At 48.2% G+C, this 17,481-nt stretch overlaps 1 protein-coding gene across 1 annotated transcript; it reads right to left on the reverse strand.

Annotated features, from left to right (window-relative positions):
• Nucleotides 1-565: 565 nt before the first annotated feature.
• On the reverse strand, nt 566-16,981 carry RAB11B (RAB11B, member RAS oncogene family). The gene is made up of 5 exons (XM_066983784.1): nt 16,824-16,981; nt 10,422-10,617; nt 8,350-8,543; nt 6,762-6,842; nt 566-2,385 (listed from the first exon to the last, which is right to left on the reverse strand). Exons 1-5 carry the CDS (start codon nt 16,861-16,863, stop codon nt 2,240-2,242), a joined length of 657 nt encoding a protein of 218 aa, XP_066839885.1. The 5' UTR covers nt 16,864-16,981; the 3' UTR covers nt 566-2,239.
• Between the last annotated feature and the right edge of the window lie 500 nt (nt 16,982-17,481).

The raw sequence follows: 17,481 nt of genomic DNA on the forward strand, positions 1-17,481 counted from the left end.
TCCATGTCAAGAACAGGATTTGCAAAGTAAACACATAAACAAGTCACCCTGGACTAGAAGTCTCCTCAACTGCATGATTATTCGCACTATTCAACTCATTTATGAGAAGTTTTGTTCAACAATTGAGGAGCCCAGCTCCTCCCATGGCCACCTGCTCTTAAAGGAAAGATTTTCAGTATCTCCGCATTCCCTCTCCCTGATGCTGCGCTCACCCTTCTAAATACGGACTGCATGGTCTAGGACCACCAAAAAAAAAGTTTCCAGCTCCCACTTGCTGCAGTTTATCCCAAGAGGATGTTATTGAAGTAAATACCAAGTGCTCAAAAGTGCTTCCTGTACTGGGACACCCTTAGGACAGATTCCTGTGATGTCGAAAGAGGAATTCATGCCATCATTCAGCGGGATTAGGCTGCAAGCATGCAGCCCTTCGTCTTGAGCGTATCCTCTGAACAAAGCTAAGAAGTGGAAATGGTAGGCACCGCCTTCGCTTTGAACCACAGCCCTCTAGGTGCATACACTACACAATTGAAGGCATCGGTCTGGAAATCTTATAAAAGAAAAGCCATCAGAGTTAACCGCCCTTAATTTTATTACATAACCAGACAGAACAGTTGAGACTGGAATGTCAGATTTCCCCTTCAAGCACAATTTACAGTTTCATATTTGCTTTGTATCAGAAAATACTTCAACTCACTAACATGCAGGTAGGATTCATCAAGTGAGGCACATTCTCCAAATCTGGAAGAATACAGAGCAAAAATTCACTGCAAATTGCTTCACTAGCCTTCAGAGAGCAGCAGATCGCCTCCAACGCTTCCTTTAGGTCATTTCACCCAGTATTGCCTCACCGTAACATTCAGTGGTTACTGGAGGGATGCAAGTGTAAGAGCTAGTGAATGATGAAAAGCCATCATCATAGAGAATTTTCACAAGCTAGCAAGAGACTGACTACATGAAGTTGTGATAACATTCTTCCCATTCAGCAAAACAAAATATTATAGTAGTTAACCCCGCTGATGACAGGTCTGTTACATCAGGTGAAGTACAATCATTTGAGAATTACAGTTCGCAATTCAGTAAAACAGAATAAGAGGGAAACAACAGGTTAGTAGTTAAGTGAAATATTAATATTATGCTTTTTAGTAAAGGTCAAGAAGATTATGCACAAGGTCAATAGTGAAAGATCATGAAAAGAAAGTTCCAGATGCTATGGTTCTGCGGAAGTTTTACAAAATGTATAAAGTATTGTGTTTCTCTAACAACAACCAAACCCTTACAAGTGCAGGTATATACATGACATGAAAATATTGCTTCACTCACTCAAAACAGGGTAGGGGAGATCTAGAGAAAAAGCAGCATGCAAAAAAATTCTGGAACTAGAGAAGATCCTGCTTTCAGACACTGATCTACAGTACAAAATAAGCCTACTTGTACAGGTTGCAAACATTTTTTTTCAAAGGAATATGCTGGCACTTACTGTACAATAATGTTAACTGATTAACATAAGCCATGAATAAATATTAAACCACTTCATAAAGCCTGCATAAGCAGCACAGGCATTCATGGTGGCAGAAAAAGCAATGCAGACATACTTCATTGTTCCCAAATAAAACAAGGATAAGAGAAAGATTTCCCAAGCAGGAAACGGTAAACTACACAGCCAGACTAACTGTATTAGGGGTAATTACATATTAAGTAATGTTATTTTCAACACCTTTCTTATGCGTGTGCAGCCACTAAAACCTCACTGTGAGACCTTATCAGGACAGAAAACAGAGCGTTTGGTAGGATAGCTATTTTCTTTTAATTTCTCCCCTATGTTTACAGAAACGTGAGAGAAAAATCTGACTATGGGAGGAAAAAAAACCTTGTAACCTAAATGTAGTTATTTCTTCAACTGTTACAGTCAAGTCCCCATGGCTTCTCTCCCAGAAAGAAAACCCAGAACCATTTGAGGAGAGCGTTTCATGGGATAATATCCAGCAGCAGATGTTCCAACACAAACATGTCTATCAGATCAGTGCCAACATTTCAAGCCCAAAAGTCATCACATTCAAGGGGATTTCAGAGGCAAGGGAATGTTAGCCCTACAATTAAAGCTCTAAGATGAAAGGAGGAGCTTGGGATGGGGTAAAGGAGGGAAGAGGGAGTCACTGAATCACAGGAGATAAAGAAGTGCACACAAGTTTCTAAATGAAGCACAGACGAAGTGAGGGGCACAAGAGTCATCTACAGGAGGTCACAGGTTCTGACAGCACTGGAGTTTGTTGGATTTCTGTCCGTCGGTGGTTGGTGGGACACTGATATCGACTACGTTGTTGCCAGGAGACTCATCATGTGCAGACCGATCTGCAATCTGCTTCTGCGAAACAATGCGGTAGATTTCTGAAATGAGAACAGACTTGTTAGAGCCTAGGAGGAGACTCTCTTCAACAGAGCACGTGCACATCTCACAGCAAGCTGTCAGTGAAGATGGCTGAACCCAGGAACGAGAAGATTTTAACTTGGGAACCGTGAAAAGGAATCGGGTCTGACCAGCTGTGCAGTGTAACATCTGGCCGACTTTCCAGCTCGGTAACGGATACTCCAGTTCTGTCTGGAAAGATTATCAACACAAGATTCCTCACTGTCTTCCACGACAGCTACTTCCTATGTTCTTTTCAATGATTCCATGAACATGGATATTATTAAAATGCTTGTTAAATGAGAAAGGAGCAGGAATGCTCCTTTCTAAAACAGGAGATTTTTTTTTTGATAAAAATTGGCAATGTTACCTAAAACATTATTCAACAGGATGCTTGCAAAACATCACCATGCAGCGGCAATGACAGTATCTATTTCACCCTTTAGCTTCTGGCAAGCCGTCCCCACCAAATGACAGAAACGCTTGCTCCTCTCTGTAACAATTCGTTTTTCCCACCTATGGCAGTAACAAAGACACAAGGTTCCATAAGGCCCCATACTGATCTGAAAAGGCCTTTCCTGAAAGAATTGATTTCTTTGACTCAGATTATGCCCAAAAGCACAGAGATTCACGAAGTCATAACTACTGAAGAGAGACCGCCAGGTTAGCTTTCCGAAACAAACCATTTCAACTGCAGAGTCAGTAAAAATAATTCGAGTTGAAATATTTTTAAATCATTTATTTCGCTGGCTAAGTCCTCGTTCCAACTTCCCTCCATTGTAACACAGGAAAAGGGCAAGCACCTCCCTGGAAGTCTGCGGTAAATATTATGGTCACATTCACAGAGCCACAGCCTCAAAACAGCAACAGCCAAGTCTTTATCAAAGATTAAAAATCACGGGGGATTGTGGAGCTTTGTTTGGGTGGTTTTTTTTTGTTTGCATTTTAAAGAATCTGCACGTATTTACCCTGTTTAAAATGGAATCTTTTAACCCAAGACTGATCCCGTTGCCACCAGCTCCCTTCAGCCCCTTTTTGCTGTCAGGGAAAAGGAGAGACTATGACATCCACTCTCTTCTGTGCTCAGTGGTGTATTTTAATAATAGCTGTTCAGAGTTATTACCAAAACCTCCTTCAAACCGGTGGCCAGTAAGGAAACTCCTGTCCTGCTGCTCCTTTCCCTCCTTCAAGTTCACCATGGTCTCTCCCAGCTCACTGCTCTGCACAGCACATTTTCTTTTGTTATTTTTCCTCCCTCAGGGGGATGATTCCCCCCCAGGTAGGAACAGCCTTTTTGGGACTGCTCAGCCACACTAGCTACATCCCCACTGTACCTCAGCTGGCCAGTTTCAGCACCCTTGGGAGCCCAGGATGCTGCCAAGAGGCCGTGTCTTGAGTTCAGTTTGCCCAGGCCTGACCTCAGCTCAAGTTCTGGCTCCTGAAGCATCTTATCTGTTACAGAAGACAGTACTGGACAGCTCTCTCCTAGAAGAACCTTTGGCCATCTTCTCTACCCAGGGTCAGTCTTGGGACAACACTGCAAGAAAAGCACAGGACGGATGGTGACGGCTGAACCGTGCTCAGAGCACCGACCCCACCGATACCATCTCAGCACCAGGCAGGCTGCCTCACGTCCAGCCAAGCGTCACAGATAAGCAATGCGGCTGCTCTCAGGGCTGCCCTGCACAAGAGCTCAGGCCCTAAGCGGTCTTCTCTTCTCTACAGCTTTGTCTCAACAGCAATATCCTCCAGTTACTTCACCAGCAGCTCTGATAACATCCAAATCTTGCTGGGCAGCAGAATGTAACCAATTTTAAGTCTGCTATGCCTTTTTTTTTTTTAAAAAAAACTTCTAGAAGCAGCTTAGCTATCATTTTTTCTCCTGCCTGACTCTTCTTGGTCATCTTCCTCTCACTGCAACACGCTTTTGGTATCAGCAGAGCTGGCCAGCACCAGACCCAGCACCAGCACCGATCCCCTTCTCCCTGCTTACCCCTGCACCTCTGCAAAACAAGCCTGAGAGAGAATTCAGGTTTCACCTACAGAATTCAGTGTTAAAACTCAGCTGTTTTCCCGGTAACAGGTCCTCATTTGTCTATAATCAAGGACCAGTAATAAAAAGCCCATTCTTTGGTCAGCGTCCAACAACCAACATATACCAGACACTTCCTGATACCCAAGCAGCACCAGAACAAAGGCTCCTTCTCATGTACCTGAAACCAGTATCTCATCACAATAAAGCTCAGCAAATGTTCACCTTGAGATGCGGTAGGACGTGTAAATGAGGCATAACCTCACCAAACAGCATATAGGGGTGAGAACACAGAAATAGTTTATCCTCCCAGAACTCAGCTATGGTAAGCAAAAGCCAGGAACCGGACCTCGCCAAGTGTCCATGCCACTGATCTTAAAGAGCTTTTGAAGAGAGAGTACAAACAAGCTGACAAATTGTATGGAATTTTCTCCCCTCTAAGAAAAGATCCACACTGCATGAGGCAGACAGAGGTAGAACAGTAATCCAATGCCTCTTTGACAGCTCTCTTCCTACTTAAGTCAAGCTGAAATTTAAAAATTCTTTGCTAATTACCCATTACTTCCAATTCTACTTTTAGGAGTGGAAGGCTATGCTTTCAAACATCAACAGGTAACTTCCCTGTCACATCAAATAGCATTTTGAGACTGGACTAACAGGAAGTGGAGCTATAGACTAAATTCCTCCTTATCCGTTAAAAAAAAGGTGCCAGACTATCCCTCAGCACAGAATTCCTCATAATATGACTACTGCAGAACACAGTGGAAGGCAGAGTCTCTGACAGCAGAGATGCTCGAGGTTATTGGGGTTTGTTAGCTCCAGCTCAGCAGTCCTCCTGCAGGCCCACGCTGGCTTCCTTCAAACATGCTCGGATGTACCTGCACCACGGTTCCCAGGACTCTGCTTCCAAGGATTAGCTCGGGCACTGAGCTACCCAAATGCAGAGAGTCACTTCAGAGCGGTGCCAAAATCATACGTCCCCTGGAAGACAGAGCGCTCGAGCACGCAGTGCTGACACGCTCCAGCGCCTCATGCAAACTAACGGCTAACTGAAGTGAGAGCAGGATCAGGCCAGACCCATTGCAGAAGGTACCCACCCAACTACACCCCAAGAAGTCACCCCAAGTAAGCACTGCTTATCTCAGCGCAGTTATCTTAAGCATCTCTCTTGCTCTGTGTGCTTCCCACTTTCACAGCCTGCAGCCTACACACCTCCCAGTATACATCCTTCTTCCTTCTGCTACCCGTTGACCATACAATTCATACTTCTGGGCCCACCTCACTGTCAAGAAAACAGCAAGTTCCCCACGTGTTGTATTTAGCATAAAACTGAGCTGCACTCTTCCAGAGGCCAAATAAGTGCTCAGCTTAAGTTTGCAAAACACCAGCTGGAAACCCCTGTGAGCTAATCAGCGGAAGTGCTTTCACCATGCCTTTCATCATTCCTTCCCCCCCACACTTTTTTTTTGCCTAGTACAGCACGGAGGACTTGGTGTATCTACAGTAATAAAGCTTTACTGGTGACTCCTAGGTCTCATGCAATAGGGCACTCCCTTATTCCAGGAGCAAGAAAATACACGCAGGCAACAAGTCCCACCTAAAGGGATGGAAATGCTTCTGTCCTCTTTCAGACTGGGGCTTGGCAAGTAGAATAATACTACTACCTGGAGTACCTCTGATACTACGCACGGTGGACCCACTGCATAAGCCATGTGGTATTCCCACAGCAAGTCCTGAAATTGCAACCGGACACCATGCACTCATCTACACCAGTAACACATGCCGAGGGACATTCCTGGGCAGAGGAAATCGGGATCCTTGGCCTCATTTTGGCCTGTGACTGCTATCACATTCGCAGACAGTTCCTGGGACTGTTAGGGGACATTCCCAGAAGGCAGCCTGCGTACCACTGCACTGTTGGTGCGTGGCTGCATGCAGCCCTTGCCATCAGCTAAGAACAAAAGCTCAGTAGTCAGGACAAAAATACCAGTCCGCTGCAGTGCGGAAGAACACTCCGGAACATTTAACTTCCTAGCATGGCTGGGGCTTTACCAGCTAGGTTTTGTGCTGGCACAGAACTACTCGTGTCCTTACAACAAACCAACTGCAATGACAAGATCAGGAGCCTAGAACATCTCCAGATTCTTTGGCAGAAAGGCACGTGGGGTTTGAGAGCAGGAACACGAGGTAAGATTAGGTGGTTTGCAAACAAATCATCATTCCCAGCATTCCTAACATTCATTTTCAAAACAGTCTTGATAACTGCAAACAGTGCCCATGAAAAAGGTTCACTACCTCAGCAGGTCCTCTCAATCCAAACCATACCTGTAAGGATGTTCTTGAAGGCTTCTTCTACATTTGTTGAATCCAGAGCAGAAGTTTCAATAAAAGATAAGTTATTTTTTTCTGTAATAAATAACAAGTGGTTCGGTTAAGAACTTCAAAAGCACTTTATTTCACTTTTATTTGGGGTTTTCACCTTTATTTTTTTTAAGCCAAGTCAGCCAAGACCTAGGTCCCCCTCCCTCCCCCCCCCCCAGTTACAATGGGAACAATTAGGTGCACCACTTAATCAGCTGCAAGCCCTTCAGCAGCAGCACCTCTGACCACTGCCTCTCCATAGCATGAGAATATTTTCCTCACTGCACTCCTTGTTTAGTCAAGCAGTACGTTTTCTCCAGCCTCGCACAATGTTATTCCCATCTGGCTACAGATCACTCCTAGAAGTACCTTCAGCAAGAGCACAGGCTGACACATGTTAGCTGAAAGGGGAGTCAAAACACTCCTCTGCATCCCAAACCAGATAAATACATCTACGCTTTCTTAAACAGACCCTGCCTCCAAACTACACTAAACCTCTTGGTGATACAATCTATTTTTTTTTCTTGCCTTTTAGAATGCAAAAAGATGCATCTACACAGTTAACAATTGTGATTAGCAACCAAACATCCAGCCTGGAGTGGCACAGTACTGCCCAGACACAGGCATACAGGCAGAGCAACTGCAACACCTGTGTCATCATCAGATATTTAAAACAGCCTTAGTAGGAAGTTAGGGGCAAAAAGTAAGTTGCTGAACCAAATAATCACAGCAATGCTCTATTCAGAGCGTCTACCAATTTGTTATGACTGATATAGGCTCTTTTGTTCATTTGAAAATTCAAAGCAGCTTCACTAAACACAGGGTACTCGCTTACTAGCAGATTTCAGAAAAATGCTTATACTCCTGGAAGGAATTTGAAAGCTGTATATTTAAATTCCAGCTCAAACTTCCAGCCACACAACAGTAAATTGAATGTCCATTGGCCTAGATGGGCAAAAAGAATATTTGACCGATCCTCTGTAAGGTAAGGAAGAGAGAGAGAAGTAATGCAGAGGGAGCAGCTCACATCACCGACTAGACTTTTCCCAACAATTGGTAATCTCCAAGTCTGATTATCATGGCGTTTCAATGAAACTAGATGACACTACTACACACATTAGTGCTCTGGAGCAGAAACTACACCATCTACAAGAAGGTTCAGAATTCGTCTGCAGTTCTCCATAGAACTAGGCCTCTAGGAAGGAGGGAAAGACATTTTGTATTGCGATATTTTATATTTATATTGTGATATTTTCTCCTCTAAACATTGCTTACTGTTTCTAGCCTTGCTAGAGGACATGTTTATGCTTCAGATATCAGGCAGCTCAAGGACAGCGCTTCACAAACATGTACTACCAACAGATTTTAAAGAAATCCACCATACACTATTTAATAAGCCAAGGTATTTTCATTTACAAAATCTTAAATACCTTTTTTTTAGGCCAAAATAAAACTTAAGGTAAAAGTTCAGTCCTGGACAACAATAGCGTGATTCCAGCGTGCACCAACACACAAGTTCAGAAAGCACCAGCCCAGAACACAGTTTACAAACCTGCAAAAGCCCGGGCCTCATCGGTGGGCACAGCTCTCAGATGGCGGAGGTCGCTCTTATTACCCACCAGCATGATGACAATATTGTTGTCCGCGTGATCTCTGAGCTCCTTTAGCCAGCGCTCCACGTTCTCATAGGTGAGATGTTTGGCAATGTCATAGACGAGAAGGGCCCCAACAGCACCACGGTAATACCTGGAACCACGGAAGGCACACGTCTTTAGAGAAATCTGTCCGCGTTGCACCAACCCTGATATCTGGTTCTTCTGTACTGTTCACTACTAAAAGAGTTAAAAACATTCCCTCCCATTTAGAAAGCTGTGCTGATGCAAATACTGTTTTATGTTTTCTCCTTTAAAAACCATCTCCTAAAAACAAGTTCCAAATGCTGTTTTTAATGGCATTTCTAGAAAATTTAAATGCATTTAACGAAATGAAGAAGAGACTGCAGAAGCTATGATGCTTTTAGTCTACCAAAACAGTGCAAGGAAACTCACGGTGCATTCCAAAAATCAGCACTACGAGAAGGTTTTTGTGAAGTTATAGTTTATCTTCCAACTAGGAAAGATAATCCTTAGTAAAACGTACTTGTTGCTGATCTTCCAAATATCTCCTGCCCCTCTACAAAATTGAGAGGGAGACCCGAGGCTATACTAACACATCCACAAGCCTGTAACCTAAAAACAGTTTGCTCCCTCAGGGCAAACTGAGGCAGGTCTTAGCCCATTTCAACTCAAGCCAAGAGCCCAAGACAGCATCATCAACCTACATCGGATTCCTATGATGTCCGCACCTGTTGTCCACACAATCCCACCATTACTCCTCTGCTCTGCCAGCACCTGCCCAGCATATCACTGAACCGATTCACAGCACCAAGTCAGCAGGAAACACTCACTTTTTCCTGCTGGTTGGCCTTCTGCTGGCTTAGCAAGCTGAACTGGCCTAGCACTGCGTCAGGCAAGAGCCTGTGCCAGCAAAAGGAGAGGCAGCATCGCAGGACTTAGTTTCTGCTAAACTTTTCCAGCAGCAAGAACACAAAAACACTGGAGAAAAAACACACTAGCAATTATAAAAAAAATGCAAGTTGAACTCACCACTTATCTCCTCCTGCATTAATTTGCTTTTGCATTCCTTCTCTACAGATTATTCCCTTGGGTCTGTGCTCTTCTATTTTTCTCCTATTTTGCCTTACCCTATTCACCTCACCAAGAGCAACTCCCCTCACCTTAAGTTTAACATAAGCGGCTCAATCTGTGCATTATTCAGGAAGAAGCTTGAACCTTTAAACAGCGACATACATCTGTAACACTAACATTTCAACCCCATGATCAGAATACGTTCCGGATAAGCAGGCCTGCCAATAGTTTTCTTCCTCTAAAAGACACTTCTGCCTACTATCTGCGTAGAAACAAATTCAGTCAGAGGTTACATATTAAGGCACTGTCTGGACTAACAAAGCGCACTGAAAGCTTCTCAGCAACGCTGTTTTACACAGGGACGTGCCCATTGCTGCAGTCAGCGTTACCACAGGTGACTTGCTATTTACTGGGTGTTCAGCGTGCACTCCTGGACCTAATTTTCAGGGCTGTGACTAATTCCAGCTCACTGAGATTTCAAGGGAGTCTGTGGCTGCAGACTGTCCTAAAAATGCCTTCAATTGCAAGATTGAGGGGGCAAAGACCACCAGAAAGCACCTGCATTACAGTAAGTTACCGCGCCTAGACCCGAACTTCATGCAAAACAGTACCCAGCTTCGATCAGAAATGACACTCGACGTGATGAAGACAGCACACTGAGGGCAGGTTAAAAAAAAAAAAAAAACAAACCACAAGACTCAAACAGAATTTCCCAGACTTAAGCTGTCATTTATCTATAAAAATATCACTAGAATCTAAAACTGATTTTCATTATATTAATCATATGTCATTATTGGCTACCTTATGACTTGGATCTACAATGAGGTCTGACTCTGTCAGGTCCCAAGTGTGTCTTATTCATTCTCCACCTGGAGGTTTACCTGTACCACCTCTGCCAGAACTCTGCTGTTGGCCTGAGGAAAGCCGTAGTACTCACGCTGAAGTGATGGCGCGGTATCGTTCCTGTCCTGCAGTGTCCCAGATCTGTGCTTTTATCGTCTTCCCATCCACCTGGATGCTCCTGGTGGCAAATTCCACCCCAATGGTGCTCTTGCTTTCCAGATTGAACTCATTGCGCGTGAAGCGTGACAGAAGATTACTCTTCCCAACTCCGGAGTCTCCAATCAACACAACTGAAAGAAAAGACATTGTTTTCAAAATTAATTCTTCACACCAGCATTTTCACAGAGCAATAGTGCTACCTGGCTGCTATGCTGCCTCGCAGGCAAGCCCCAGAGGAGGTGTACAGCCAGATAAACGTAGGAGAAAGCTATGTTGACAACATCTCACATTTCACTACTCACAGCTTGCTTCCCCGGCCCCAAAACAGCCCCAGACCTTTTCGTTGCTCGCAGCTGCTCAGTTCCTCAGAGATGGAAATGAGAAATAGCAACAGCAATAGGCATCAACAGCTCAACGGTGCCTGGGAGGAACCACGCCACCACCAGTAATTAGGGGCAACAAGATGTCCCCATCACAACCAACCTCTTGCAGAGGAAGGCTGCAACCCTCCTTCTGAAAAACACTTGTCAAGAGCACAGCGCCCGGCTACCTGCCTGCCAAGAGCCTCTGCACTCTATAGGCTACTCTGTTTTTACTAAAAAAAAAACACTAAGTAAACAATTACTTGCAGTCCCTACTGGGGTCACATGTGTGTTTTATTTTAATAATTTAATCCATCAACATGTTCCCCACAAAAAGGGGATAGCAGAAGACATCTGATACTACAAACAAGACACAAAACGAAACTTCATCCAGCAGGACGAGTTCTGGATGGCACGAGAAGTAAAAGATGAGCTCAAAAATCCCTGCCTCCGCACAAGGTGTTGCCATGTTAACAGGAAAATATTAGCGCAGAGAGATTTTTAGCACATGAAAGGCAGCTTTACCGAAAAGAATTATGAAAACAAAAGGTACATCTCGCGGGAGAAGCTCCCCCTGCTTTGGGGCTGAAGCTCCCTGCTGACCCCGCCGTACCCCTTCCCCACCTCTGCTCCAGCAGGCTGCTTCCTCACCGGGCTCCCGCGGGGATCTCCTCCTCAACAGCCCCAACATCCGTCACAGCAGGGGCTTCTCCGTGCTGCTAAAGCAACTACACACACGTTCCTAAATCCCTGCGTTCATTAGTGCTTGCTCTGGTCAGCGAAGGGAAATCAGGCTAAAACCAATGAAGCCATCCTCCCTCAGTCCCGGCAAGTCCCCCACAACGTATGGCTTTGGGCATTCAAGCTAACAGCTCGAGCAGAAGAAAGGCACTCTCAGTCAGACTTCTTTAACCTTGGGAACATTTCCTCCTTCTGCTTAAACTGCAGATTTGTTGTTCTTTCTCATTTTTATTTTTTTTTTCCCTACAGAAAAGCAGGCACGGGCAGAGGACCCTCCTGCTCCATCCACCGCAAACCACAGAATACTTCTCATTACAACTTCGGCTGCAAACTGATCTCATCTCAGTGTTATTTCAGATTTGGTTTTTGTTTTCAAATGCTCAGGCCATTGTTTCAGGCTACACATTTGGCAGCACACTACTCTCCAGCTCCCATACCCCCACCCCCAACACAACAGCGCGCTCCCTAACTTTTGCTGCAGCCCCCCCCTCGCTGCGCTGCACCAGGAGACCGCTGAAACGCTCCGGATTCAGCCACCGGCCTTTCACGCAGCCGCCAGCACGGACAGACGGACAATTGTACCAGCACAGCTGAAAATCCAAACACAAGCAAGGCAGGACCGGGCAGCCAGCAGATCGGGTGGTGGCAGGGAGCCACAGCTCCCCACCCGGGACGGCTCGAACCAGCTCCACGCAGCTCTGGCTTCACTCGCAAGCAGCCTCCGGCATTTTTTATATACATATATCTATTCTCATGCCTGAAAAAAAAATAAATCTCAAAGAGTTCTAACTCCTAGGACCGTTAGTTTATTTTCCAGACAAACGGTTTTCACCCCTACCCAAACTAATTCCACTGGGTGCTGCGGGAATGGGCCGCGGGTCACCCGTTTTGTACAGCGATTGCTGGCTTGGGGCGGGCTGCACCCTACAGCAGGGCCCTGGCCACAAGCGGACGAGTAAGAGCGAGAGCATCAATCACACAGGCTAGACCAGCTTGGCAAAAACTTGAAGCTTTCAATTGCTTCCAAAGGGAGTTACCTTCTGATGAAACTGCAGCGCAGGAAGGCACAGCCAGCTCTCCAGGTGACATCCATCTTCCATCCTCTGGCGTTTTAAAACCACCAGTTCCACGCCTAAACTCTGCAAACGGCTCTTGGGTCATTAACTCCGTTTGCTACAGGAAGAAAATTCAGGGCGTCTCGTGCCGCTTTAGCTAGTTACCTGCCCCTGCCGCAACCTGGCTACCTTCGGAGCACCAGATTCCCTTCACCAGGCTGTTCCACACTCCAACAGAGCTCGGCAGAGCAGCTTTGAGATGTTACCGAACGCAGAAGTAACAAAGAAAGGCAATCAGGTGCAAGCTCAGCGACAAAAGCAATGTTCTCTCTGCCTTACAGTCTGCAAGCGCCGCTTGCTAATTCTTGATCTTGACCATTAATCAAGCATTTTCCCTTTCAGTTGAAGGACACGAAGAAGCCCACATCTCTGTTTTCTACGGGAATTGAGCAGGAAGACACCTTTAAACTTCTGGACAAAAGCAATTTGAACTTGGGGAAGTTCCTCTTCTTGGAAACAACTCACGAGACAGAAGTGCCTGTTCAAACGCACAAGTCTGAGCAGAGCTGAAGTCCCAAATCAAATGCAAGAGTATGAACTCGCTACACCTACCAGACTGTATGAAATCACTCTCCTTAAACAGCCTTTGGGCCACACTGGTAAGGGAAAGGTACGCTGGTTTTGACGTGGACATGACCTGAAACAGTAAGTCCTCATCAGACAGATAAAAGCAAGCCATTCGCAGTGCCCAGTGTACATCCCGAACTGCAGTGCCCCTCCTTTGGCCTCTCCTGATTTTATTTCTCCTCCCCTGCCCCATGCCAGTTTGCTGCTTACCCTTCCCCACATCACCCACCCATCAACTGCAAAGCATTTGAGGTCTCTCTTAACACCTCCGCATCAGCAACACGGGAACCGTGCCTTGTTCAGCCTTCGGAAAGAGAGACCTACGCCGGCCGAGCAGAGCACAGCGCCTCTGCGCACATCACGCCGCCACACCTTGGGATCCTGGTACGAAGCGAACGAAAGTCAGAATTAAAAACCTGGCGCAAGCCTTCAATGGTAAGGGAAATTAAAAGGTCAGGTTTATTACAGAATCGTAAATAGGAGAGTTAATTCAGCTGGCAAAGGGAGCACATTGCCTTGCACAACACAGAGGATTAAGACTCGAGCAGAGCCTACATAAGCAGAGTTCATTATAAATATTAAGTACGTAGGATTGTCAGATATTGATGAATAATATGACACACATTTGATTTTCATAGGCAAAGCCCTTGTTAGACTTATGCTCTAATCAGAGCAGCGTAATCTTCCACAAAGGTAAAAGCACCAAGCTTTTCCCTATGGGTGCTTTTTTCCTTCCTTTTCCACGAGCCAGCATATCTGCGCAATCTCAAATTTAATTTTTTTAAGAAGCACCGATAGCATCTATCTTCTTGAGAGGACAACTAATGCAGAGATCACGCTTTAATAGGTCCAAGGCTTCCGATATTTCGACAAATATTAAAACGTCATGTCCTACTCCAGACCCAAACCACTCGCAACCCAACATGAGGAGATCACCCTTTTTAGCCACCCCAGCTACAAAACTAACTGCGAACGGCGCCCTAAACCGCGGGCTTCGCTTGGGTTACCTCACCGACACCCACCCACAATAAGACCCTCACGGCCTCGCCGTTCCGCACAGAATCCAGCTTGTTCTCCCAAAGGTTTTGTTCACAACCAGCATTTTGTTTCGATCAATAAAACAAGCGGTTCTGACTGAAGGGTGCGTGCAGAAGGAAGGGAAATTGCGAATAAAGATAAAGGGGAGCTAGTTTGGCAGAGCAGCTTTGACTATAACCACATTCGCATCCCCAGAGTACCACCAAGCCTTAAATTAGTTTTGACCTCTGCGTGCTGGACCTGATAAGCCAATAACGTGTGTCTTTCCTACGGCCCTCTTGAAGCGGCCAGTCCTAAAGCACAAAGCGGCTGACGACACGAGTCGTCATTCTTTTGCATGAGGGAACCCTGAAAGCAGGGAGCCGGCTGCGCGGGGAAATTATTGCTACCAACTCCTGCGCTGTTCTCATCCCTGAACAGTTGTTTCACATGCAGTGTTTCTTACAAAGGACGCTAACAACAAGTGGGACTCCTTGCCTTTTAAACTCTTCATGAAGCTGCTTAATATATTCTGCCATGTAGCCTAGAAGTCAGGCTCCTACACAAGCAGTTCCAGATCTTCCACTACATAAAAAGCTAAAAACTGGATTCAACAGCAGTCATCCCTAAGTAATATTACAATGTAAGGATGATAATTTCTTAAACAAGTGCAACTGCGAAGACTGAAGTCAGATTTCCTTTGAGAACAGGAGGCTGAAGAAATGGTCAAAAATCAAAGTCAACCTCAGAGGTAAGAGAACAAAATGAATCCTTCCCAGCCAGCAACACCCCCCCCTCCACCGCTACTCCCATCTCTGACCACTACATGCCTGACAGAGAAGAGTTCAAACACCATCTGTGGAGCTAAGAAGGGGCTAGACCAGAAGTCAATCAACCCCCTGGACATTGATTTTCTCATTACGTCAATTCCCCTTGATATTTAATTCCATTACGGGAGGGGCAGGGAGGGAAAAGAAGGGGAGTTGATCCTCTTCGCTTTCTTATTACAGTGGAGATCGCATCCCACTTGATCTTGTTTATGTTCACCATTTCTTGTCCGGTCCTAAAAAGCCCAGAAGGAAGGAAGGAAGGAAAGACAACTAGATAGGGAAGGGTTTTGTTTTCTTTTTTTTTTAACCACTAACACAACTACCCCTACCCAAGACACACAGAAAAGCACAATCCTCTCCCCCATGTTTCATTAAATTAAGTGCTACAAAGTATGCCAAGCTAATTTGCTGTATCAACACAACAGCATGGTCCCTGCCCAAATAGCTTTAGGTTGTGTCACACCCGATAAAATTAAAATCACATTTCAAAGCAGCAGAAGTATTCCTCAGGATGAATACAGTTCTGCCTACCTAATTGACTAGTCACAGAAAGAAAAAAGAAACTAAATTTTTAGGCTTTCGAGTTCCCAGCTATTAAACCACTTGGGAAATAGACGATGGAATGACTTCAGAAAGAAACTAGTTTCAGACCCAGACAGTTTAACATATTTTCTGAGGCTAGACCTCTGCTTTATATTCTCCTCTAACTCTGCCTATAAGGGCTCTTCTCTCCCGCTGTCCCGAAGCCTGTCAAACAAAGGCACCAAAGAGGCAAAGACACCCAGAAAACGTTTCCAACGTGCGAGGAACCGCTCTTTCCTTTCATCAACCAGCGAATGGAGACTTGCTGTTGCCCTTGCCAGGGGTCACGTACACACGGCAAGCGCCAGCGTCCAGCTCCTGGGGGATTTTTCGGCGAGCGCCCACGGAGAAACCCCCAGCTCCAGAGCCACCTGCACGCCCAGCGACGGCAACCTCAGCTCGCCTTGGAGGGGGACGGCTCTGCGGATCGACCTGCGGACGTCAGCCACGGGAGGACCAAGCGCACAACAGGTCGGGGAGCACCAGGACGACCATTTAGCCCAGCCGCTCTGCTCCCGCCCGGCCGGCCGGCGCAGCGCTGGGATGCTCCAGGGTTCGGGTCAGCCTCAGCACCTCGGCACGGGCACCGCGCCCGGCCCGAAGCGCGCGTGGAGCCAACACCTGAGGCGGCCCAACGCGAGGAGCGCTCGGGGAAGCCGGGAGCTGCCCACACACGACGCCGAACCCCCGGGAATTCCGCAGGCAACCGGCTCCGAGGGCTGGGAGCCGGCCCGGGGCCGGCCGAATTGCGCCCGCGGAGGCCCCCGGGCGCAGTTACCCGTGAGCGGCCGGTGCCCGAGTTCCCCATTTCGGCCCGAGCTCCCCCGGCACCGGGGCACGGTTTGGGGGGGGGGGGCGGGGGGGGGCAGCCCCGCTCCAGCGGCAGCCCCAGAGCCGGGGCCCCGACCCCGCGGGCCTCCCCCGGGCCGCCCTCAGCGCCTGGGACCCGGGGTGGGGGAGACCTCGGGGTGGGCCCGGGCCCGGCGGCGGGCGCTGCCCGCGGCCCGGCCCCGCTCACAAAGGCGGCGACGGCGGCGGCGCAGGGCCGCGGGCAGGGCTCGGAGCGGGGCCGGGCCGGGGCTGGCGGCGCTGCGGGCCCGCTGAGGCGCGGGGCGGGCGGTACCTTTGAAGAGGTAGTCGTACTCGTCGTCGCGGGTGCCCATGGCGATGGCGGCGCCGACCCCTCTGGCTGCCAGGCACCGACCGCGGCCCAGCCGGGTGGGGGGGGGGGGGGGCCGCTCCCGCCTATCAGCGGCCGCCAGAGCCCGCAGGGGGCGGGCGTCGCGCCTGCCCAATCGGTTCCGCCCAATAGGCGACGGGCGCGCCGCTGACTGGCGGGTGCAACCGTCCAATGGGGAGAGGGCAGCTGGGGGAAGGGAGGCGCTTGGGCTGGCTGAGCCGGGACCCTGCGAAGAGAGGAGGGGGCAAGGAGGGGCCGGGAAGGCGAGGGGGCGGGGGCGGGCGGGGGGATGGGGCCTGTCCGGGGGGGCGGGGCTTGGGGGGGCGGGGTCTTGGGGGGGCGGGGCCTGGGGGTCCGGGGGGTGGGGGGCGGGGCTTGGTGGGGGCGGGGCTTGGTGGGGGCGGGGCGGAGTCTGACGGGGCGGGGCTTAAAGGGGCGGGGCCGCGCAGCCCCGAGCGCAGTCCGCACGGCGGCGGTCCGGGGACGGGAGGGGAGGCCCGGGGCGGGGAGAGGGGGGGCCCGGCGGCCCCGGTGGCCCCCCCGGCCCGGCCGGCAGGGGCTGTCCGTGCCCGCGGCCACCCCCCGCCTGGGGCCCCCCTCA

This window comes from Anser cygnoides, chromosome 27, assembly GCF_040182565.1.
Source record: "Anser cygnoides isolate HZ-2024a breed goose chromosome 27, Taihu_goose_T2T_genome, whole genome shotgun sequence".
In the NCBI taxonomy this organism is placed as follows: Eukaryota; Metazoa; Chordata; class Aves; order Anseriformes; family Anatidae; genus Anser; species Anser cygnoides.